This window comes from Pseudorasbora parva, chromosome 6 (assembly GCF_024679245.1).
Source record: "Pseudorasbora parva isolate DD20220531a chromosome 6, ASM2467924v1, whole genome shotgun sequence".
NCBI classification, from domain to species: Eukaryota; Metazoa; Chordata; class Actinopteri; order Cypriniformes; family Gobionidae; genus Pseudorasbora; species Pseudorasbora parva.
In genome coordinates this window covers 51,474,753-51,501,450 of record NC_090177.1, presented here as the reverse complement: position 1 = coordinate 51,501,450, position 26,698 = coordinate 51,474,753, and the positions used below count along the sequence as shown (strand labels likewise).

Sequence of the window (26,698 nt, the reverse complement as noted above, 5' to 3'; positions counted from 1 at the left end):
CCAGAGTGGCTCAGGGCTGATCCAATAGTTTTAAACCTCAACAGGGTGCCCGCCTTCGCGGAAATAAACCCTTGTCAATGGAGAGTGGCCAGACTCTATGTACAAATGAAATGTACGAGAGTCTGGTAAAATCAGGCTAGGATAGTCCCAGAGCAAAAGCACTTATTCAAACAGGACACCAAACATGGTCCAACCGAGTCAAAAACTTGTTTTAAAATACTTGTTTGTGAAAACACAAAATAAGTGTTTCATCTACATAAATGTTTCATTCACAGCAACTGCCTTTCATAAAGCTTATTCAACTTATTACAATTAACATCTTTAATAATTTGTACTCTGTACCTCACACATTGTGCACTGAAAGCATTTCAAGGTCAAAGGGCCATTGACACAAGCCACTGGCCACCTTTCCCCTCCTCTTTCTCAACATTTCCCGACATCGCATGTTTTCATTCCCTCAGTATCAGGACTATAAATATCCCTACAGATTTCTGATCCGCTTCAGACTCCCCATATCGAGAACAGAGACTGCAGGTAAGATGTGATTTTAGGCAGTGTCAGTGTGAATGTGTTGGATAAAGATTGAGAAAAAAAGATTCACAGTAAATCAATGTTCACTGAAAAGAAAATATACATTTTTCAGAGGATAGATGTAAGAAGTTGAGAAACCATGAATTTGAAACTGGAGAGATTACAAAGTTCAAGGTTATATTTAACTATTATATTATATTTTAACTATTATATCTCTGTGTGTGACCCATGCAGGCAAAATGAGATGTAATGCTAATTATGAGCTACTGGCAAAACAAGTGGGGGAATGTCGATTTTGGTCAAATTTGAGGTTTTCACAAAAATGTATTCATTATAACCTTGTCTAGCGATTCCCATGCTCTAAATAGTATTTAAAGTATCTGTATTTGTGTTTTCTGCGAGGTATACCTTCCTAAAATCTTTCCTTTGTTTTAGTAATCCATGAACAATTGTCTGGAAGAATGCCTCTTCCCCTCAGCTCAGCACAAGTTTGATATAGCTGTAAAGCACAGTATCTCAAAATTTGTGAACATTCATAGGAAATTCTCGATGGCATGAGTCTGAACCAATGAAATATGATTTTCAGACTCACGCTGATTTAAACAAAGCAATCTTAACCGAATGACATCTGAGGTGTCACACAAAAACCAGAGAGCTTGCAATCCGGACCTACACAGATACACAGAATCAGTCTTTCAGAATATTGATCTTGGCATGTGTTCACCCAAACATCTGTTAAGTTTTAAATGAACGTTTGGGTAACCTTTGGGAAAGAAAAACATCCAATGTGTAGCACTATATCTGAGCGTTACAGTGGGTCTTAATATGTAGACTGTCTATCTCAATGTTAATCAAACAATTGTGGTATGATGGGAAAAATGTTGACTATATATTTTACCTGTACATCTGGGTTTTGTTTGTGGCAAATTTAGTGTTATTGAAGCAAAACACTGATGTCCGCACACTGATGTAACTGCTCCAATTTATTGCAATGTTTATATATTTTATATATGCATATGCTCTGCCCTGGCTGCTTTTAGTGCCTTTTTATAACAGGAAGTACTGTCTTTCCACGCGATTATGAAGACCTCTAAATGAGTTTGCTTTAATTTACACTTTAGATGATGAGTTTCTCTCTTGATAGCATGAGTAATACTGTTGTATCATGGTGCAGAACTTTTCTCTCTAACCTTTTTATATCTGATCTGTGCATCTGTTTCTAATGTTTATCTGTAATTACAGTTTTCCTCGTTATGAAGGAATCACAGGACCGGATACCAGTTGCCTTGTCAAATAACTCTTTATTGTCATATGTATCAGGCATAGGAGAGAAACTTGTTGTCTTCGTGCCAGCTGTATGCATTTCTCCATTCCTCTGTTCCTCTAACCTTCTCCCTTCTTCGTCTATCTCACTGTTGTCGTCTCCTTCTCCATTGTTGTTTTCAGGGCAGAACTCAATTTGGATGTTATATAGAGGAACTCGCTAGGAAGAGATTTCCTTATAAAGTAAAGAAACATGCGTCCTATGTTTTAAATAGAGTTTATACTTAATGCTTACACATATGTAGCACAATCCACTTCCCTTATAAAAAAAAAATCCATACATCAAAGAACTAACCCACTATGCCACTTGTTAAAAGTATACACAGTCCTGCATCAGACATAACTCACCCCATGTCTCTCCTGGACACATGTACAAACAGCCTGACTTTACAAAATACATTATACAAACCCTTATGAAAATATTTATTATGTAATTGACATTATACATTTACCTGACTGTTAATAAATTGTTACATTTTGATTGTGTCACGGCTAACACAAAGGAAACTGGTGCGAGGACTCAAGTGCAGGAGAAGATAATGTATTAACAAATAAAACAAACTTAAAGCAAAAAACCACGAGGGGGGGGGGGACACGAACAGAATCATAACATACAAAAACACATAACAGGAAGGGTCGCGGGGAAAACGGGACTGGCACTGGAACCACCGGCACACGATCCACCAGCACTGGTACCATTGGAACACAATCCACCGGCACTGGAACCACCAGAGTTGTGGATGACCCCCTGTGCTTCTCCCAAGCATGAAGGACTGCCACCGCGAAGCATCCCATTACAGCCCTCCAGGCTGTGTCTGGACTCGGAACCACCAGAACTGGGACCACCGGAACACGATCCACCGGCACTGGTACCACCAGAGTTGTGGATGACCCCCTCTGCTTCTCCCAAGCATGAAGGACTGCCACCGCGAAGCATCCCATTACAGCCCTCCAGGCTCTGTCTGGACTCGGGACCACCGGAACTGGGACCACTGGAACACGATCCACCGGCACTGGTACCACCAGAGTTGTGGATGACCCCCTCTGCTTCTCCCAAGCATGCAGGACTGCCACCACGAAGCATCCCATTACAGCCCTCCAGGCTGTGTCTGGACTCGGGACCACCGGAACTGGTACCACCAGAGTTGTGGATGACCCCCTCTGCTTCTCCCAAGCATGAAGGACTGCCACCGCGAAGCATCCCATTACAGCCCTCCAGGCTCTGTCTGGACTCGGGACCACCGGAACACGATCCACCGGCACTGGTACCACCAGAGTTGTGGATGACCCCCTCTGCTTCTCCCAAGCATGAAGGACTGCCACCGCGAAGCATCCCATTACAGCCCTCCAGGCTCTGTCTGGACTCGGGACCACCGGAACTGGGACCACTGGAACACGATCCACCGGCACTGGTACCACCAGAGTTGTGGATGACCCCCTCTGCTTCTCCCAAGCATGCAGGACTGCCACCACGAAGCATCCCATTACAGCCCTCCAGGCTGTGTCTGGACTCGGGACCACCGGAACTGGGACCACCGGAACACAATCCACCGGAACAGGGACCCTGTGTAACACCCTGTGCTTCTTCAAAGCATGCAGGACTGCCACCACAAAGCCTCCCATTACAGCCCTCCAGGACATGTCTGGACTCGGAACCCCCGGAACTGGCACCGAGGGAGACCGTCTCTGCGGAGTCCTGATAGTATGGTCAGATCGTTCTGTCACATCTAACACAAAGGAAGCTGGTGTGAGGACTCAAGTGCAGGAGAAGATGATAATTTATTTAAACTTAAAGCAAAAACCCACGAGGGGGGGAAAACGCATAAACAGAGTCATAACATAAAAAACACATACCAGGAAGGGTCACGGGGAAACCGCGACATGTAGACAGAACATGCAACAATCCGACCAAGACTGACAAACACAAGTAGCTTATGAAGGGAAGAAAGCAAAAGGGAATCAGAGAACACAGGTGGGGCCAATAACACTAATCAGATAACAAGGGGGCGGGATCTGACAATGACAGGAGCACATGCTCAACATCACAAAACCCACATGTGCACACAAGACAGGCCAGGCATGTGACAGATTAGCTGTTTCCCAAAGTGAAGGGTGCGCACTTTGAAGGCCATGCACTTCGAAGGCCAGGCCAGGCCACGCCTTCAAAGTGCACGAAGTGAAGCTGCACGAAGGGCGAACCGAGGAATAGGGTTGCCAGGTCTGAATAACAAAACCCCTCCAATTATTATTCAAAAGTATCGGAATCACGGCCAGAATAGGCCAAAATATCCCAAAATGCGGGGCGTGGGCGGTAGAAATATTGCGTAAGTAAAGACAACTTAACCTGTGGATTATAGGCTACAAACACCCAAAAGTGATTTTGGTCTTGGCGATGGTTGGAGGCTACAACACCCACTCGCCAGAGAATATACTTTTTATTCCAATGTCCACCAAACTTACTCCCGCATTGATCTATTTCTAATCAGTAATTCAATCATACCAAATATTATAGAAACTAAAATTCATCCCATCAGTATCAGTGACCATGCTCCGGTAACTCTCACATGGAACCCACCTGCAAAACAGAAGCACCCCACCAGATGGCGTTTTAATACATCACTCTTAAAGGTCCAAAATTTGACAGCTACTTCAAGAAAGAGTGGACATCCTTCCTTGAAATAAATGACTCTCCAAAGTCATCAGCATCACTTCTCTGGGAAACATGGAAAGTAGTATTACGGGGGAAAATTATATCATATTCAGTCCATAAAAAAAAGAAGGAAAAAGAAAAAGAAGTCCAACTAGAAGAAAAATTTAAAAAAAATAGAAATTTTACATGCAAACAACCCATCAGAAACCATCCATAAAGAATTAAGAGAAAATAAATATTTGCTTAATGAAATAATAAACAAAAGAAACCAATTTCTTATTCACAGACTTCGTCATGAGACTTTTCACCATGGCAACAAATCCGGTAAATATCTAGCCAGTCAAATCAAAAGAAATAAAGAAAAAACAGCTATAACCTCCATTAGAAACTCAGCAGGGAAGCTAACCAATTCTCCAGTTGAGATAAACAAAATATTTGAAGAATACTACACACAATTATACTCATCAGATCTGGACCCAAACCAAGAAGACATAAACCAATTCCTTGATAACACCCTTCTACCAAAACTCAACCCGGAACAAATGAACTCTCTCGAATTACCAATCACTGAAAAAGAACTCCACTCTGCGCTCAATCACATGCAAAATAATAAAGCACCAGGACCGGATGGCTTCCCTGCTGAGTTCTACATTCGTTTTTGGTCAACCTTATTCCCACTATTCAGTAGAACAATAACAGAAATAAAACAAAATGCTAAATTCCCATCCCACATGAACACAGCGCTTATATCACTCATCCCTAAACCTAACAAAGACCACACCCTCACATCTAACTACCGTCCTATATCACTTATAAATGTTGACATAAAAATTATCAACAAAGCATTATCCTACAGAATTGAAAAAATAATACCACATATCATCCATCCTGATCAGACCGGCTTTATAAAGGGTTGACACGCATCCAACAATACTCACAGATTATACAATTTAATGCATTACTCATCAGTACAACAGAAAGATACTCTCATTGCCACCTTAGATGCAGAAAAAGCTTTTGATAGGGTCAACTGGACATTTTTATTCACCACACTACAAAAATTTGGCTTTGGAGAGTCATTTATTAACTGGATCAAGATTTTATACACATCACCGTCTGCCACAGTCACAACCAATGGACTAACATCACAAAGCTTTGCACTGCACAGGGGGACGAGGCAAAGATGTCCACTCTCTCCATCTCTATTCACCATTTTTATCGAACCTCTAGCAGCAGCCATCCGCCAAAACCCATCAATCAAAGGCATTGAAACACCACAACAAACACATAAAATCTCACTTTATGCAGATGATATTCTACTATTTATACAAGAACCTCTAGTGTCTGCACAAGAAATAATTAAAACAATCCAGTCTTTTTCAAAAATCTCAGATTACGCAATAAATTGGAACAAATCATCCATCCTCCCTTTACATAAAACCAAATGGGATGTGGCACCCCACCAATCACCCATACCTATATGTCATGATCACATCACTTACTTAGGCATCAAGATTTCCTCCAGACTGTCAGAGTTGGTAACACTTAACTTCACACCACTACTAAAAAAAATAGAAGATGACTTGCTTCGATGGGTCAACCTTCCAATCTCCATAATTGGCAGAATAGCAGCAATAAAGATGACAATTTTACCAAAAATCAACTATCTATTCTCAATGATTCCAAGCCACCCCACACTCACCTGGTTTAAATCATTAGACTCCATTATCACTCGCTTTTACTGGAAAAATAAAACACCAAGGATAAAACTCACCACACTACAAAAAAACAAGGCTCAAGGAGGACTAGAAGCACCAAATTTTTATTATTACTCGATAGCTAAACAACTGCAATACATATACAAATGGATCCACCCCACCCAATCCGATATTATATGGCTAGATATAGAACAATCACTATGCAAAGAATTAAATATAGATGACATACCATTCCTCACAAAAACAATCAAACAACACACATGTTTTAAGGCTGTAACTATAGCTTCCACTCTGACAGCCTGGTGGAAATTTCACCAAATCACAAATTCTGTACTAGCTCCATCTATCCGCACCCCATTGTGGAACAACCGTGACTTCATTAGCTATAAAAAAATACTGAACTTTCGCACATGGACTGAAAAGGGTATCACTCATATTAACCATATTTTCAAATCCAACACATTAACAACATTTCTGCATCTGGCCCAGGAGTTTGGCATCAGGAGCAATGAATTTTTAAAATACCTGCAACTCAAATCTTCTGTTCTGGCAAAAATAAACATCCGAGCCACAAATTCAGAACTTCCCCCAGCAATATCAGACTTGGTTAACATTTCATCTCCAAAGAAACTTCTCTCCAAAATATACAAAATCATTTCAAATCAATTTCAGACCATATACTTACCAACAATAAAATGGGAAAACGATCTCTCAATAGCTCCTGATGCCAACTTCTGGACCCAAATCTGTAAAAACATCTATTTCATGTCCAAAAATGCTAATCTTCAATTGATACAATACAAAACACTTCACAGAACACACTACACGGCCAATAGATTAGCTAAAATGGGTTTCACATCAGAAATTTGCACACATTGCAGTCAGAAATCTACAGATACATACATCCATGCAACCTGGCACTGCACTCCAATCAAACACTTCTGGGAAGAGGTCACACAGTCACTATCCACTATAGTGGGCGGCCACATCCCACTATCGCCCTCTCTTTGCTTGCTTGGGGACCTCACAATAATTACAGATAAAACTATAAACTTTAAAACTCTCCTCATAGCCCTAACCATCGCCAAGAAAACTATCCTCATGAACTGGAAAACTCGTAACAAAATACACATTAACCACTGGAAAAATCTTCTCACCGACTTTATTACAATGGAATACACATCTCTCCCCTATAATCCCTCATCTGAAAGCGACCTCTGCCATCCAACACTTTCTGACCTCTTACAACTCTGAATCCTCTCTCTCTCCGTAACTCCGACTCCTCCCATCCCTTAATCAATCCACGGATATTACTGCATAGCTCTAATTATTGTCATTATTCTTTCATTATTGTTATTGTTATGATTGCTATTATTATTTTTATTATTGTTGTTGTTTCCGTTGTTGTCTTTGCTTTCATCATCATCATCATCATCAACTATTATTATTGCTGTTTTGGAACTTCAAACCTGGTTTTCATTGTCACCACTACTACTATAGTAAAATCGATTGATTATTTCTAATTTTCCCCCTAATCTTTTCATGTGTTTTTAATGCACCACAATGTAGAAGAGAAATGTGTGTATGTATATTTAAATTGAAAAACCTCATAAACACTAAGGCAGGCAAGACAGGCGAGAAATGGTTTCTCTAGGACAGCATCTCTGTCCTAAGTTGAGACACTCGCACAATGTCCCCCTTCTTTTAATGCTCCTTAGACACTACACACAACATAAAAATAAAATAAAAAGTATAGGGACTGAGAAGATGTGGGGGGAGGATTATCTTATATTATTATTATTATACTATGTGAAATGTATTGATCCATTGAAAGTGGTGACAATGATAAATATTAGATAAAAAAAAAGGGGACTCTGATTATTACAATGATGATGGTATGATGATGAGAAGTGATGGTAGTGATCTTATAATAAATAGTAAATGTGTAATTTTGCTTATGAATACACACCCACACCCACACCCACACTCACCCACACACACCTATACATTTACACACTTTTATTTCACTTCTAGAATTATGTAATTACTCGATTGTCAATTACTGCACTATTGTGGTTTGTATGTCTGTATGTCAATAAAAATAAAATAAAAAAAGGCTACAAACCCCCCAAAGCAACAGTAGCCTAAATGCAGCCCAATTCCAGACTTGGCAACAATGAACCAAAGCGCCGTTAATGGCCTAGGCTGTGACAACTGACAGCGGACGTTCGTGAGGAGATTTTAAAGAGAGAAATGGAGGATATATAATAATAATACTTAATACTATATATATATACTATATAGTATATATAGTATATATATATATATATAGGCTATATATAATTTTTTTTTTTTTAAAGCTTTTTATTGGGTTTTGACATGCTTCAAAGCCTGTGACGATGGGCTGGACCATAGCATGTAAATCTAGCCGCTTGAATATTGTCAAATTGCAAATATTAGTTAACAGTTTATTTATTATGTTAAATGTAACTATTACAATATATTTTAAACATTTAGCCTATATACGTCCAAGTTTTTTTTAAGTTGGCCTACTTATTTTTATTCAACTCATCATCTCAGATGCATCATCTACTTTTTATGACATGCCAGCCGTCGACCGATTCGGCCCTGCAGAGCTGCGGACAGTGGAAATATGCCCTGCTCATCCCAGAAGATGATGTCCCGCTCAGGCCTTACCAGAGTCTCTAATGTGCATTATTCCCCATCCCGGTCCAGCTCCAGCTTCTCCCGCTCAGGCCTTACCAGAGTCTCTATTGTGCATTATTCCCCATCCCGGTCCAGCTCCAGCTTCTCCCGCTCAGGCCTTACCAGAGTCTCTATTGTGCATTATTCCCCATCCCGGTCCAGCTCCAGCTTCTCCCGCTCAGGCCTTACCAGAGTCTCTACTGTGCATTATTCCCCATCCCGGTCCAGCTCCTGCTTCTCCCGCTCAGGCCTTACCAGAGTCTCTACTGTGCATTATTCCCCATCCCGGTCCAGCTCCAGCTTCTCCCGCTCAGGCCTTACCAGAGTCTCTACTGTGCATTATTCCCCATCCCGGTCCAGCTCCTGCTTCTCCCGCTCAGGCCTTACCAGAGTCTCTATTGTGCCTTATTCCCCATCCCGGTCCAGCTCCAGCTTCTCCCGCTCAGGCCTTACCAGAGTCTCTATTGGGCATTATTCCCCATCCCGGTCCAGCTCCAGCTTCTCCCGCTCAGGCCTTACCAGAGTCTCTAATGTGCATTATTCCCCATCCCGGTCCAGCTCCAGCTTCTCCCGCTCAGGCCTTACCAGAGTCTCTACTGTGCATTATTCCCCATCCCGGTCCAGCTCCAGCTTCTCCCGCTCAGGCCTTACCAGAGTCTCTAATGTGCATTATTCCCCATCCCGGTCCAGCTCCAGCTTCTCCCGCTCAGGCCTTACCAGAGTCTCTATTGGGCATTATTCCCCATCCCGGTCCAGCTCCAGCTTCTCCCGCTCAGGCCTTACCAGAGTCTCTAATGTGCATTATTCCCCATCCCGGTCCAGCTCCAGCTTCTCCCGCTCAGGCCTTACCAGAGTCTCTATTGGGCATTATTCCCCATCCCGGTCCAGCTCCAGCTTCTCCCGCTCAGCGCAATGAAAGTGTAGAAAAGGCTTTTCTTCTGGTTTGGCTGATAATAAAAATGTCTGTTGTTTCGGATGTTAAACTTAAGTTATTTTATTGGTCTATAAATAGGCTAGTTGTAAAAAGGGTAGGCTAATGTATAGACCAATTTATTTTCATTTACACATTTTAAATTACATGACAAGAAAATATATGTATAAACATATATAAATGTGTTTAATGTAGCTACAAATTATAACGTGCATTACAAAAATAAACAATGTAGGCTATAGAACAACCACTTCTCTTTAATTTAGCCTACGTTTGAAGTTAACGAAAATGAACAAAAGACAGCAGTTTCTTTGTTTAATTTACAAATAACTTGCATAAAAAATAGAATAGAAAAGAGTGGGACGGCTGCTGTTTCTCTCGGAGCGGGACGGCTGCTGTTTCTCTCGGAGTGGGACGGCTGCTGTTTCTCTCGAAGTGTGACGGCTGCTGTTTCTCTCGGAGCGGGACGGCTGCTGTTTCTCTCGGAGCGGGACGGCTGCTGTTTCTCTCGAAGCGGGGCGGCTGCTGTTTCTCTCGGAGTGGGACGGCTGCTGTTTCTCTCGGAGTGGGAAGGCTGCAGTTTCTCTCGGAGTGGGGCGGCTGCTGTTTCTCTCGGAGTGGGACGGCTGCTGTTTCTCTCGGAGTGGGACGGCTGCTGTTTCTCTCGGAGTGGGACGGCTGCTGTTTCTCTCGGAGCGGGACGGCTGCTGTTTCTCTCGGAGCAGGACGGCTGCTGTTTCTCTCGGAGCGGGACGGCTGCTGTTTCTCTCGGAGTGGGGCGGCTGCTGTTTCTCTCGGAGTGGGACGGCTGCTGTTTCTCTCGGAGTGGGACGGCTGCTGTTTCTCTCGGAACGGGACGGCTGCTGTTTCTCTCGGAGCGGGACGGCTGCTGTTTCTCTTGAAGCGGGGCGGCTGCTGTTTCTCTCGGAGTGGGGCGGCTGCTGTTTCTCTCGGAGTGGGACGGCTGCTGTTTCTCTCGGAGCGGGACGGCTGCTGTTTCTCTCGGAGCGGGACGGCTGCTGTTTCTCTCGGAGCGGGGCGGCTGCTGTTTCTCTCGGAGTGGGGCGGCTGCTGTTTCTCTCGTAGTGGGGCGGCTGCTGTTTCTCTCGGAGTGGGACGGCTGCTGTTTCTCTCGGAGTGGGACGGCTGCTGTTTCTCTCGGAGTGGGACGGCTGCTTTTTCTCTAGGAGTGGGGCGGCTGCTGTTTCTCTCGGAGTGGGGCGGCTGCTGTTTCTCTCGGAGTGGGACGGCTGCTTTTTCTCTCGGAGTGGGGCGGCTGCTGTTTCTCTCGGAGTGGGAAGGCTGCTGTTTCTCTCGGAGTGGGACGGCTGCTGTTTCTCTTGGAGTGGGGCAGCTGCTGTTTCTCTCGGAGTGGGGCGGCTGCTGTTTCTCTCGGAGTGGGGCGGCTGCTGTTTCTCTCGGAGTGGGGCGGCTGCTGTTTCTCTCGGAGTGGGACGGCTGCTGTTTCTCTCGGAGCGGGATGGCTGCTTTTTCTCTCGGAGTGGGGCGGCTGCTGTTTCTCTCGGAGTGGGACGGCTGCTGTTTCTCTCGGAGTGGGGCGGCTGCTGTTTCTCTCGGAGTGGGAAGGCTGCTGTTTCTCTCGGAGTGGGACGGCTGCTGTTTCTCTCGGAGTGGGGCAGCTGCTGTTTCTCTCGGAGTGGGACGGCTGCTGTTTCTCTCGGAGTGGGACGGCTGCTGTTTCTCTCGGAGTGGGACGGCTCTGCAGTTTCTCTCGGAGAGGGGCGGCTGCTGTTTCTCTCGGAGTGGGACGGCTCTGCAGTTTCTCTCGGAGAGGGGCGGCTGCTGTTTCTCTCGGAGTGGGACGGCTCTGCAGTTTCTCTCGGAGAGGGACGGCTGCTGTTTCTCTCGGAGTGGGACGGCTCTGCAGTTTCTCTCGGAGAGGGGCGGCTGCTGTTTCTCTCGGAGTGGGACGGCTGCTGTTTCTCTCGGAGTGGGACGGCTCTGCAGTTTCTCTCGGAGAGGGGCAGCTGCTGTTTCTCTCGGAGTGGGACGGCTCTGCAGTTTCTCTCGGAGAGGGGCGGCTGCTGTTTCTCTCGGAGTGGGACGGCTGCTGTTTCTCTCGGAGTGGGACGGCTCTGCAGTTTCTCTCGGAGAGGGGCAGCTGCTGTTTCTCTCGGAGTGGGACGGCTCTGCAGTTTCTCTCGGAGAGGGGCAGCTGCTGTTTCTCTTGGAGCGGGACGGCTCCCGCTCCGCCCACTGACTCATCTAATCCAGTAGCCCCGCCTACCGACTCATCTAATCCAGTAGCCCCTCCCACCTACTCATGGAGGTGACCGGCTAGTCCTAGCTAGCCAACAACAACAAGATATTGCGCTATTCCTGTTTGTGGAAGAACACTGCGTAATATTAAGAATGTGTGGTTGAACTCTATTTTTTATGACGTTCTAGCTCACGTGGGGAAGACATGTTCACTTTATTTCACTGCAGAATTGTTTGTAAACAAATCTCTGGTCGATGCTGGATTTGTAGACATAATGGCCCTCATTTATCAAAAGTACTCCAACGCACGTTTGGAGTTAGTGCGAAAATGCGCAGAAAAACAATTCCTAACACCACAAAACGCACTGACAAATATATGCTATATTATGACCCACTGTAAAAACAACAACAACATAGTAATTATAAACATCAGTGTTTATTTTTGTGCAACATGGACTTCAGTGTTTAATTTGTGTGACTTTACCAAAGCATTTGATTTGTAGGCCTGTATTCCTCCAGTAGAGCCTGTGCGCTTTACCTGACGCTTCAGGGTTAGGCCCGACAGCTGCGCACGGACTGGACTGAAAATAATTCAGACTGACAAAATAATAAAAATGACATTCTTCTTCTTTTAAATAATAATAATAAAATAAATAATGACGACATTCTTCTTCTAAATAACAATAAGCGTCATTAATAATAAAAATCATAAGAAGAAGAATCTTACAAATTGTCATGTAATTATTAATGTGAATGAATGGTACTCCACATCACATCATCATCATATCGTACACCCCAATACATGTGCCGTGATACGAAATTGAATGCTAATTGTTTCAAAACATGTGCTGTAAAATAATGCATTGTGATAAGTATTTCTCATCCAGACAGCTTTAAACTGCTGGATTGCGCTTCTCAAACTCCACACTATTAACAGTACTCATAATTTAGGTCCATATTTTGTTTTTGTGGGTGCCTTTATTCCCATTCTTTAAACTCCCAAATAAAACAATTTCGTTTTTTCCACCTGGTGATGGTCTCAATCTCCACGTCGGAGAAGTTTCGCTTCTTTGCCGTCTTCTGTTTGTCCATGGCGTAAAATGAGGGCGTGGGGGAGGCGGAGCCTTGAATATATAGGGGCGTGTTATTCTAATGACGATCGTTTTCAGCTGCCGCATTTATCAAGGGCAGGTATTGCGTACACCTGAATTGCAGAGGTGCGCACAGTTTCATAAATCAGACCGTGAGAGGAGTGTAAGCATAATCTAACGCCAACATATACACCCGTTTCTACGCAAGATTGATAAATGAGGGCCAATGAGATTAAAACACAAAGCTGTTTCTTCTATATTGGATCTGACAGGAATGGTGCAAAACACAACGTTTTTTAATATGTGGTAGTACTGCATTGTTATAGATCATTTTGCTTATGTGTATTTGTCTAACAGAGCATACCTTTAGCACATTGGACTCAGACACGTAAAGACTCGCAAAGCCTGGCAGGCAGATGAATCTCATAATATTCGGTCTTGATCCGTGCTATTCTCCTTCTCTCTCGAGCTGACATTTGAAGGGCGGCTTATGCCCACGTGTGTGTGCGTGTGGTTTGCGTTTATATCGTCCGAACGTGCGGGCTATGTGTAATATAAAAATAATAGTCCAATCAAACGCGAGTGGATGAGAAATAAATTATTATGTTTGTTTAATAAAGACATTTACGAGCCTGTGATCGAGAGAACCATTCCAGTTCCAGCGGCTTCTCCCTTATTCACTCCTCCCTGATGTGAACTGACAGGGGAGCTTAAGCTCATTAAATATGCAAATATTATCCAATCCTAGCTGTGGGCATTTACTTCCAAGTCTCCAGTGCAGCACGCCCATCAAAACCCAGCGTTTTGGAGAGAACCTTAAAACCAGTGTAGAAAATAGCCTATTACTTATTAGTTATGATGTTTTTGAATATAAAAAACAAACAATCATTAGTTTACCTCAGACAACAGTATAAAAACTAAAAACGACAGCTAATGACACCTTCAAGGAGACCTAGTTTTTTTGTCCTTTTCAGATTCTCTGGTCTAAAGGAACTGTATTTAAGAAATGTATTTCAATTAATCATAAAATGGCACTGATATGTCACTAGACATTAAGAAATCATGTTAATTTCAAATACGTAGGATAGGATATTGTCATTATAAAGTTGTTGTTGCAGCCCTCAACAGATGTTGATTTTGACATGTTGAGTTTTGGCACGAAGCTCCGCCCCAAACCATGATTTCTATCAATCACGGAGTCAGTAGTGTTTGGGCATTCAGGTTACCAGATCTGCTCTAGTTACCACAGCTGCAGCTACAGACGTTCTGCTGGATCCTGTAGCCAATCTGGCAACCTCGAGTCAGGGGGAGGGGGATACACTGCTCTACAGTCATCTGAAAGAGATTGCAGTACCAGTTTTGGCCACAATCCTACATACTCTTCATTTAATAATGATTAGATTTTCTCTAGATCCTATAGAGGATTTTGACCTCAATATTCATGGAATAGACACAGTTTCTATACTGTCTCTGTACTACAGAACAAGAACCTTTAGCTGTTTCTCTAAGGCCTCCAACTCCAACTGCACCGCATCTTGAACGTGTCCTCACTCAAAGGTAGACATATATCTGATGCATTCGCCATTAGAAAATAGTTATTTTTGCATTTTTCAGAGCGATTTCTGTCTTATGGGTTTGAAAAGCTTAGTCGGAGCAGCGTCACAAATGCTGACGTCGGCGCGGCCTTTTCGGCTCAAGTATGGGCTGGTGGGCACATGCTGACGGCGACCGCTCTGAGCGACTCTCGATATATAATTATGACATAAAGCTCATTCAGTCCAATCCCTGTGCTGTAGTATGCATACAAGATAATTTAGTTAATATGCATGAGACAGTCACTTCTGTCAGGCTCGTCTTCCATCGTTATTGTAGAGATATGGTGGGGAAGTTTTGGAAGCAGCGTGCGGAAAAGTCACGGAGGAAAGCTAGGCGTTGTGCTGATACGAAGTAACGTAAAGGGCACTGAGCGAGCTGTAACCGGAGCCGTCTGTGGAAGCCTTTGCTACAAAGGCTCGGTAAATTAAAATTAACTTGAGCAATCGCACGCCGAACCTGCAAACGTTGACTATCTATGTCAGGAGTGCAAAATAACCAATCTGTAATCTCTAGGCTAATGAACAAAAGCCACGTCCTCTCCGTTTTATTTGTAGTCATAGACATGCACTAAACCGCATGTGTTCGGGCTCTTAGTGAAACAGTGTGCTGCATATTTGGACAAATATAGATTTAGCTGCCGAGTGACCGCGCGGATCGTCACGGCACCCCAGCGCGCGTCGCTCTGCTTCAGATGCGCGGTCAAGACTAGCCTCAAACCCCTTCGCTTTTACCCCGATCTAGAATTACACATCTCTGTCGCATCGCATGTTGGGTGGTTCACGTTCTCTTATCACGTCGGCGCGTTGTTCATCTTGCCAAACAGCGTGCATATTTGGACAAATATAGTTTTATCACGTTTGCAAAATATTTCGTCATGCAGAATAACATTTATTTTCATCTCTCACTGAATTATGCTGGTTTGAAGAGCTGAATGATTTGCGATCTCTGCTGCACGCCACTCATAGCTCTCTCATTCGCTGTACTCATCCCTCATTTAATCTCACTGTGGTAAACAATGCCAACGTGAACCAAGAACATGTCTCAGATCCGCTGTAACTGCTGCTGTTGGTATCTCTAATCTTAATGCACCTACTGACACTCCCCTATTTATGCAAACCATTCCCTCTTTCCACACAATACCATCCCACCTTTTCACAGTCGACCACTCCCCTTTAACAAGCCTTTTCAAATCGAAGGTGTGAAAAAACACCGCTGCAGCAGGGGGGTTTCATGACCCTTTAAAGCAATCGATTGTTTCTGATATAGAATACTATTTAGGAGGTTCACCTGCTATAAAAGGAGACAACATTCGTTTATAGAGTTGATATAAGAAGAAAAAAATATTTTATGAAGCAATGAGAATAGTTTTTGTGTGCAAAAATAAATAAATCTAAATAACGACTTTCAACATGTTCTTGTCTTCGGTCCAGGCCATTGACGTGAACTCACAAAGCACCAAGCCTTTTAAATGCATTTCAGAAAATAGTTCAGAGAGACAAACAGTGCAAACAAATAGGCTGAGCTTTCTGCCATCACTGAGATCACTTAGATGGCAGAAAGCACATCCTGTTTATTTACTTTATTTGACAAATGTACAACATTTTGTTGTTATTTAGAGTATACACAAAATTACCCACTTGTATTACTCATTCCTGTTTGACAAAAAGGACAGATAATCACCAAAAAAATCTACCAAACCATGCTGGGCAGTCATTGCATTAGTTGACCCTAGAGGTTTAAATACACATTAACATTGATGGCACAGAAACTTTAACTGAGGAAACCTGAGTGCTTAAATACATGTGGAATGATAATCAAAAAAACATGTGTGCACAATCAGGAACAGAACTCACAGGCACAGAGACAACAAAGCAGAATATGACAATAAAACTAAACAAGACAAGGTTGTGGAATGCGACTCCTTCACTGACCTTCACTGATATTCACACAGGTCTCCTTGTTGATGATTCTAAGATGGCGGCACTTATGATGTCCCTGAAGCAGCCGAGCTGGATCTACTCAACATGTTTAGTGTGGGCAACCCTAGCTGTGGTGAATGCACAGGTAAGTGCCATCTCTCAAACAAAATGTGGAAGTGTAAACCGATGTATTTCATGAGATGAAGAATAAAAACTCTTTCTATATGATTTTATGAACCATTCTTCCAAATAGGAAGTGCTACAATCTAAACCTGATACCAAAGGAAACACAAAATATCCAGGTAAGATTAAAATGTTACAAAATTAGAATATGCTATAACAATATCATAGGGACGGATTTAAAATCATTAGAAGGACAAATTGTCTCAGGACAGATTGTCTTAGGAAGTACAATCGGGCATCTGAATTTACTTCAAGTCTTCTTCCCTTCACCGCATGAATCGCCATAGCAAGAGAAAGTCTTCCTTCAGACATTTAGAATCTGGGTATTCTGTGACGTGACATTTATGTCTTGTTGACGCGTAACACTATGTAACCGGACCACATTCACTGGCCACAGGTGTATAAATCAAGCACTAGGCATGCAGATGCTTCTACAAACATTTGTAAAAGAATGGGTCGCTCTCAGGAGCATGGCGTCCAGCACCTGTGGAGCTGGAAGAGTGAGGGCGAACCAGAGGGGAGTGTAGTGAACATCATTTAGGATGGCATTCCAGAGACCAGTTTATGGTAAAGCCCCTCTCTAACTACTGCCATGTAGACCCATGTCTGGTAATTAATGTAAGAGACTCTATTATTAGTTGCTTTGGAGAAAAGCATGTGTTGAATTTGTAAATGTGAATATAGCATTTGAAATGATTTTATATATTCTGACTGAAAGGTTGAAATTCTGTAATTTTCTATTTTTTTCTAACTTTTATTTTATAATGGATTTCTTCCATATCAACTCTTTCCCTACCATTGACGGAAACTTCCATGTTTCCGTGCTTTCACTGTTATACTATAGGGGGCACAATTACACATCTTCTGAAAGAGTACTGAATGTCCTAGTCAAAACACAGGTAAAAAAGAAGCAGACAAGTGATATCATATGTAATCATATGCTTTATATAAAATAACGTAATCATCAACATTAAACAGGATATAAATCAAAACTGCTTAATGTTACTGAATGAAATGTCACCCCAGGACGAGCTAAATGACTTTAAAACTCTGGTGATGGACTCCATCTAATCCATCTGTGTTTTTATCATTGTTCTGAATCTCATTTGGATGTAGTCTTTGACAACAACAAAAAAATCCCAGCTTTTTGCTTTTTTTTTGTTGTTGCTTTTTTTAAAATGAAACTTATCCATATTAAAGTGATGATAAAAAAGGCATGTATAAAACTGGAATAAAACTTTTTTTTAGCATAGGGGCTGTTTTCTTTTGATATTGTGTATGTTTAAATATTCATAAAACTAAATATTCTGGGGGCCAGAAACCTTTGAAAAAGGTTAAAAATGCTGACGGTGGCTGGCAACTTTAAAAAAAATTCTGGTGGGGAAAGCATTATTCATTATCACCAGATGTACTTTTGTTAATATATATTATGAATGTTCTAAGTTTTATTATTTGTTTATTTATTATTACATGTTTTAATGTTTGTTTCAACTGTTTTAATTAATTTCTATGTAAAGGACTTTGAATTGCCATTGGGTATGAAATGTGCTATACAAATAAACTTGCCTTGCCTAAGTAAAAATATTACATTTTATTTCTTATTTACTCTAGCTTTGACATCAGAGCCCATTGTAGTGGCAGCTCTGGGAAGACCTCTGTATCCTGGTATGCTGTATGACCTCCGCAAGGATACCTTCATTCCAGGTACTTTACCAACCTAAAATAAAATAATAAAAGTTTATTTTTCCCTCTTCAACCAATGTTGCATTACTAGTACTTGTGTAACATGATAAAACCTGCAAGATTCTTCAACCGTGCATCGTGTCCTCATATGGGACTGTTAAAGCCATTTCTCATTTCAGGTGTTACTCTGTGGGATAAGAATTCACTGAGTGAAGATTTGGACAGCCGTGTACAGCACAAAACACATTTTGACTTAAGTAGCTCCGACTCTCTCTCTAGTAAGGCCAGTCTCCTGGATGTAAGTGCTTCCCTGAAGGCCAGCTTCTTAGGAGGGCTGGTGGAGGTGGGAGGATCTGCCAAGTTTCTGCGAGACACCAAATCCTCAAACCAACAGTCCAGAGTAACAATGTATTACAGTGAAACCACCAGATTTGATCAGCTCACTATGAGGCATCTGGGCCAGATCACCTACCCTCAAGTATTTGATCAGAAAACTGCCACTCATGTGGTCACGGCTGTACTGTACGGAGCTCAGGCCTTCATGGTGTTTGATCGGAGATTTTCAGAAAAGGAAGAAAAGCAGGAGAATGAGGGAAAACTGAATGTCATGGTCAAGAACATACCTCAGTTCTCTATTGAGGGAGAAGGAGCTCTAAAAATGACAGATGGTGATAAGAAAATGGCTGAGAGCATTGGTTGCACCTTTCATGGTGACTTACGCCTTGATCAGAACCCCACCACTTTCATGGAGGCCCTAGATGTGTACAAGAAGCTCCCCACTATCCTGAAGGAGAATCCACAGAATGCAGTTCCAGTCAAAGTCTGGCTCTATCCTCTTTCTCTACTGGATACAAAAGCTGCTCAGATGGAGAGAGAAATCACCACACGTCTGGTTTCCAAAATTGAAGATATAATGGAGGGGCTGGGAGAAGTAGAGAGGACATACAACGACCTGTCCAGAAAAACACTGGTGAATGATTTCAATGATATCAAAGAAAGGCTGCACTTATTTCAGAGCTCATTTAGCATTTACAAGACAATGCTCATGAAAGCAGTGGCCAGGGTCTTGCCTGCTATACGAGGAGGAGAGATGGAGGAGAAGTCGCTAGAAGACATTCAGAAGATCCACTACAGCTCCCCTTTTAAAGCGGACAGGCTTAACCAGTGGTTAGATGATGTACAAACTGAATTTGACCTCTTGAGTTCTCACATCGAGATGCTGGAGGGAATCACAATTCAAGACTCAGATCGTCTCAACACCATCCTCTTTAATCTTGATATTGATGTTGTGGTGTGCTTGACCTTCACATCGCTGAAGTATGAAGACCCGTATCTTTCAACCCTGACAAAGTTTCTGGAATCTGACAAGTTTAAAGAGCTAGATGGGGAACACAACATGGTTTCTGTGGCATCTGTCAGAAAGTGGTTCAACAATACTGCTGTCATGTCAAAGATGAGAGAAACCTTCTCTCTTTTCAGAAGTTTTTCGGAGGCTAATAAAGATGAAAAGACATACCTATTCATTATTTCTGCCATCTCTGATCCATCCAGTCCAGGCTCCTCCATCCGTCTGTATGAAAAAGGGAAGCTTACAGACACACAATTCCAGCCCGTGTCGAAGCCTCCTCCACCAGAAGTGAAGAAGGTCCTGGAGGGCAGTGTGTCCCTGAAACTGCAGAAGTCCCCAACTGGAGAAACTGTGAAGTTCAGAGTGGAGTACCGGCAGGTGATCGAGGAAAAGTGGCGTGCCATAAACACACCTGATGAAGTCTTTACTCTGACTGGATTGGAGTCTGAAAAGCAGTACATGATCCGCTACAGGGTAGTGGGTAAAGTGGGAGTGAGTGAAGCCAGTGACACTATCGGCCCCATACCGTCTTCAGGTAGGTGTCATATGTACATATCTTTGCATTAATCTTTATCTTTAAAAAATAAATAATTTGCTTCACTCAGTCAATGTTTGTATTGACAACCATATTTCCTAACAGGTGTGGCTATTTAAAATGATAGTTCCCTATCAGGGAACTCGAGCTGCGTCGAAACGCTGTGAGAACGCCTCTGCGTGATCGCGTCATGAAGCGCGTGACTCTCTGTGTGATTGCGTCATGAGGTCCCGACCGGCCCTAGGGGTCCTATCACTCTTCAGGCCTTCTGTCTTCCTCCCTTCGTGATGTCAGACCAAGAGAAACTCAATCTGCTCTGCCCAGTTAAGGCATTAGATGCCTATGTCCACAGAGCTGCCCTGTGGAGAAAGACTGACCAGCTGTTTGTCTGTTTTGGAGCCCCGAAGGGTGCTCCGGTATCTAAGCAGAGAATGAGCAAGTGGGTGGTCGAGGCCATCTCGCTTGCTTATGAGGCGTCCAGACAGCCGTCTCCTTTGGCCGTCCGGGTTCATTCTACTAGGGGTATGGCTGCTTCTAAAGCACTGTTGTCAGGAGGTTCCCTCCAGGATGTTTGTATTGCGGCAGGCTGGTCCTCCCGCTTACCTTTGTCAGCATCTACGGTTGGAGCGCAGGTGTTGTCGTAGTCGCGTGCGCAACGGTTTCACACATACGAGGCATTTGGTCCTATGGCGATGTGGGTATAAGCATTCTCACAGCGTTTCGACACAACTCGAGTTCCCTGATAGGGAACGACTCGGTTACGTATGTAACCTTAGTTCCCTGAAGAGGGAACGAGACGCTGGGTCACCCTCCCATACTCCCGGCATGCCCGTGATCACTTACTTCAGGCTTTTCTGAAGCTAGTTTCTGTTTGTGTTCGCGGGTGCTTTATAGTTTCCGGCCTATGATGTTCCTTCTTCCGATTGGACTGATTCGACACGCGCTTCATGACGCGATCACGCAGAGGCGTTCTCACAGCATTTCAATGCAGCGTCTCGTTCCCTCTTCAGGGAACTAAGGTTACATTCGTAACCGAGACGGTTACAATATTAATGTAACAGTTTGTAAAGCGTTTCCCAATTGACTATAAATGTAAACATATTATTTGCTTCATTCATGTCACAAAAAGTCCTTAAAGATGTGGTAATGTGATCCACCATTATTGTTATTGAGGGTGAAAGGGTACATTCCACGGGTATAGAAAGGAATGATTTTGACATCTAAAAAGCATCATTTTTGAGTCTGATGTCATTTCTGGTATGCCGTGTTAATGTCCTGGAGTGTGGCTGAGGAGTATGTTAGACATGTTATAACATCTCATAATTATATTTAAATCAAATACAGTTTTATATCTGATTTTGGGTGGGTTTCCAACATAAACAATGATTAATTCTGCTTGATAAAAAAGGCAGCCACACAACTTCTGGTTGTTTGTTCTTTTTACCTGAATTTCTTTCAATTATAATGAGCATATAACAACCAACACATTATACTACAACCACAACATTACATTGTTGTCTGATACCTATCTCAGCTACTACGTATCTGTGTACTTATGGTACTTTGTGTCAATTTACGGGGTGACATAGTGTAGTTGTTGCCATAATTGGCTTAATTGTGTTAAGTATTTTTTTAGAATGCCACATTTGGTGTCACGTTGGCAGAGTTTTGTGACTGTTGTACAGATTTAGACATGGTGATTGTTTTTGTCTTAGTTGGTTTTGTTTGAGTGGTGCAGTGGATATTTGCTTGGTAAGTACCCCCTTATAGTTTTTAACTATGGAAGCTGAATTACGTGAAATAAGAAATCTTGTGGTCCAGTTGAAGGCTGGTAATGAGGGACTGCGACAGGAATGGGCACTGGTTGAGTTCCTTGATCCTGGCGGAGCATCTAGTAGCATGTCACGACTGGTAGCACTAGGTTCTGTTGAATTAATGCTTGTTCCATGGACCGTTTTGTATTCGTTCCTTGAGAATGGAACCAATTAATTGAAGGTGTGTTAGTGTTATGTTGGGAATTAAAACAACTAGTCCGGCGTCAGCCTGCTGCAACACTTTTGGAGGTGCGAGGGGAAGCTATTCGCTTGGAACGAGAGGGGATGTCAGGTGGTGCCAGAGGGCGGAGCCAATCTGTGGTTCACAGTGATACAGGGATAAACTCCAAACATGGGAGGCGTTCATCAGAATAAGGTGCATTACTGGAATCATCAGCAGCAAATGCATCAGCAGCAAAAGCAAATAGATCAACTTATTCAGATTCTAGCTCGTGGTCAAAGTCCCCAAAGTCCCCAGTTTCGCGATTGTTCACCACGTCTTGTGTCTGTGACGGAAGAAGGCGGTGCCAGCAGCTCTGTCATTTTGGTTGAGAATGTAATCGTAACATCACTCTCTTGGCCCTCCAGCTCAACCCTATGAGCGATGTAAGGCAGTTGAGTTCTGGCTGCAGAGCCACAGTCTCGTTGGGGTTATGAATGGCTCGTTTGTTTCCCCTATTACCGTATCTGTGTCTTGCCTAGTCTCCTCATGCCCATACCTCATCATTACTACAGGGGGTGCCTCAGGGCCCTGCTTGAAAGTTACTGGCTCCATGGTATCGACCATTACAGAAAGCTGTTTTAGGTCGTGGTTTGAACCATGGGACCCAGCATCAGTTACATTTATGCCATTGGTTGCAGTTCAGAAACAGCCACTGGTTTGGAAATCCCTTACCTCGGGTACATAGAAGTAGACATTGAATAATATATATATATATATATATTTTTATTTTTTTTGCTGTCATAAATGTTTCGGACAGTGTGTATATAACAATTAAACTATCATTAGTGTCCATGCCATATTCCCAGGTGGTATGAGGAAGTTGTGTGCTGAATGAGTGTCCAGTCTTCTTGAGTCATGTTAGACTGAGGTCGTAGTCCATGTCATGTTCCCAGGTGGCATTAGAAAGCTGTGTATTGAATATTGGCTTAATTGTGTTAAGTTTTAAATAGAATGCCACAAAGACACAGAGTAAATGTATGTATTTGATGTCAAATGTAGGTTACTGTACCACTGTGGAGATCATGAGAATATGTAACAAACATATATTTTTCTGTATGAAAACCGCAGGGACAGTTAAAAAATGATTTGATTTGTCTTTTGACTTTTATAAACTCACCTGTTCAACTTTAATATCATAATCTCCATTCAGTTTTTGTTCCCTCTGAAGAGTTTGGCCCTGTAAAAAAGTATAAAGGAAGATTGTGACCGATTTGATTACTCTATTCAGAGGATTATCTCAAACGAGATGCTCAGTTTTTTTTATTCAAAATAAATTTCATCATACAGAAATTCATAGGGGTTAAGCATTTTTCAAGCAAATAAGAAAAATTTAAAAAAAAAAGTGATTTTCCATCACTAATATTTACATATAGAATGATATCTCAGTGAACTGTGTCAGATATATACTGTATCACACTTAGATTAAAGTAATATTTGTTTTGTACACAATGCATGCCACTTTTCACTTTGCTGTAATTGATGCAATCAATCATTGGTCAACACAACTCAAAATACAGACGTGACTCACTAGTCCACCTCAAAACGCAGATATGCAGTTAAAGTGTTATGGCGGAGTATGTGAAAGTGGTATTTTTTGCCCTGCATGTTGGCATAAGGAAGATGGCATATGGTGCTGCAGGCTAGTTACCATGGAGACCAACATTTTTGCTATATTTTGGACCTGAAATATTCCACCTGTGATATTCCAGGAATTCCTCAATTCAGTTCTGTGCCTGTTTTCACTTCACACACACACACACACACACACACACACACACACACACACACACACACACACACGTTTGTTTTTGTGACATATGGGGTCATTCCATAGGCGTAATGGTTTTATACTGTGCAAACCGTATTTTCTATCACCTTACACTGCCCCAACCCCTAAACCTACCAATCACACACACACACACACACACACACACACACACACACACACACACACACACACACACACACACACACACACACACACACACAGCCCCTAAACCTACCCATCACACACACACACACACACACACACACACACACACACGCACACACACACACACACACACACACACACACACATACACACACACACACACGTTTGTTTTTATGACATATGGGGTCATTCCATAGGCGTAATGGTTTTATACTGTGCAAACCGTATTTTCTATCCCCTTACACTGCCCCAACCCCTAAACCTACCAATCACACACACACACACACACACACACACACACACACACACACACACACACACACACACACACACACACACACACACACAGCCCCTAAACCTACCTATCACACACACACACACACACACACACACACACACACACACACACACACACACACACACACACACACACACACAGCCCCTAAACCTACCCATCACACACACACACACACACACACACACACACACACACACACAGCCCCTAAACCCACCCATCACACACACACACACACACACACACACACACACACACACACACACACACACACACACACACACACACACACACACACACAGCCCCTAAACCTACCCATCACACACACACACACACACACACACACACACACAGCCCCTAAACCTACCCATCACACACACACACACACACACACACACACACACACACACACACACACACACAGCCCCTAAACCTACCCATCACACACACACACACACACACACACACACACACACACACACACACACACACACACACACACACACACACACACACACACTGCCCCTAAACCTACCCATCACAGGAAACATTCTGCATTTTTACTTTCTCATAAAAACTCCTCCTGTGTGATTTATAAGCCTTTTGTAAAGTGGGGCCATGGGTAATGTCCTCATATTTCACCCTCTCCTGTAATACCTGTGTCATACCCATGGCATTATACACATTTGAGTCCTCATATGTCACAAAAACATGCCCACACACACACACACACACACACACACACACACACACACACACACACACACACACACACACACACACACACAAAAGCCATAATTATAAATACATACTGTATGACTGCCTAAATAAAGTAATATCTAGCGGTTTGATCTAAGTCTTATGAAGTGATATGATTACTTTATGATAAACAAAGTGAAAGTTGAGTCGTATTCCCTCGCCAGTCCGATCTGTGATCAGTTGATGTCTACAGAAGCCAAATCAAATATGGCGACATGTCAGTAGTGTCAAACGCTCAATAGTGCTTGAGTCAGAATTCAGGCTCTGTGAACAGCAGAGACATTTCTCTAAATATCTTCTGTGCTGGAGGATTTCTGCATGTGTTAGCAATGGATGCATTTCTCTTGGCATGATAATCACACTCTTCATGTCTGTTGATTTCCACAGACACTGATCCCGTGACCAGGAAAGACTTCCAACGATGTAAGTAGCTGAGAACACAAGCAGAAAAACTCCTGAGTGTGTTCATGCTCTTCCTGGAGGAGAGGAAATATGACAGAAGAGTTTTAGAGAGTTGATCATGTGAATGATGATTAAACTGAACTGAGACACTGCTGATATATTGAACATGAAGAGTTCAGCTTCAGTAAAAGATCAGATTCATAATTTCTGATGCTGATGTGTTTTCTCTTCATCAGATTCGCATCGGCTCACTCTGGAGCTTAACACAGTGAATAAACACCTCAGTCTGTCTGAGGACAACAGAGAGATTACTTACACTACCACAGTCCAGTCGTATCCTGATCATCCGGACAGATTTGATCATTTTCCTCAGGTGTTGTGTAGAGAGAGTGTGAGTGGACGCTCTTACTGGGAGATTGAGATGAGGGGTGATCGTGTGTTTCTATCAGTGTCATATAAGAGCATCTGCAGGAAGGGAGAGGGTAAAGAGTGTCGGTTTGGATATAATGTTCAGTCATGGAGTCTGTACTGCACTTCCTTCAGCTACTCATTCATACACAATGACAGAATGACTGAACTCACTGTGAAGCCCATCAGGAGTAACAATAAAAGAATCGGAGTGTATGTGGACCCCAGTGCAGGAACTCTGAGCTTCTACAGCGTCTCTGGAGACACAATGAGCCTCATCCACTCAGCCCAGACCAGATTCACCCAGCCACTCTATCCTGGGTTTGTGGTTTATCCTCTATCCTCACTGACCCTGTTTTCATGAATCAGGATAGACTGATGAGAGTTCCTACCCATAAGGCTTTGAGCTCATAATAATTCAGTAACAGTG

At 42.8% G+C, this 26,698-nt stretch overlaps 1 protein-coding gene across 1 annotated transcript; it reads left to right on the top strand.

The window, feature by feature from the left end:
- The first annotated feature begins 424 nt into the window (after positions 1-424).
- On the top strand, positions 425-26,698 carry LOC137079104 (stonustoxin subunit alpha-like). The gene is made up of 7 exons (XM_067447067.1): positions 425-534; positions 16,718-16,830; positions 16,939-16,987; positions 18,480-18,572; positions 18,731-20,434; positions 25,846-25,881; positions 26,097-26,698. The coding sequence occupies exons 1-7, from the start codon at positions 444-446 to the stop codon at positions 26,630-26,632; spliced, it is 2,622 nt and encodes an 873-aa protein (XP_067303168.1). The 5' UTR covers positions 425-443; the 3' UTR covers positions 26,633-26,698.

What these genes read in the sequence shown, in the direction of transcription:
- LOC137079104 (XM_067447067.1), top strand. Translation starts at nt 444, where the DNA reads ATGTTTTCATTCCCTCAGTATCAGGACTATAAATATCCCTACAGATTT. An exon ending in ATCGAGAACAGAGACTGCAG is followed by an intron (nt 535 to 16,717) that starts GTAAGATGTGAT and finishes ATATTCACACAG; the next exon opens with GTCTCCTTGTTGATGATTCT. An exon ending in CAGGAAAGACTTCCAACGAT is followed by an intron (nt 25,882 to 26,096) that starts GTAAGTAGCTGA and finishes TCTCTTCATCAG; the next exon opens with ATTCGCATCGGCTCACTCTG.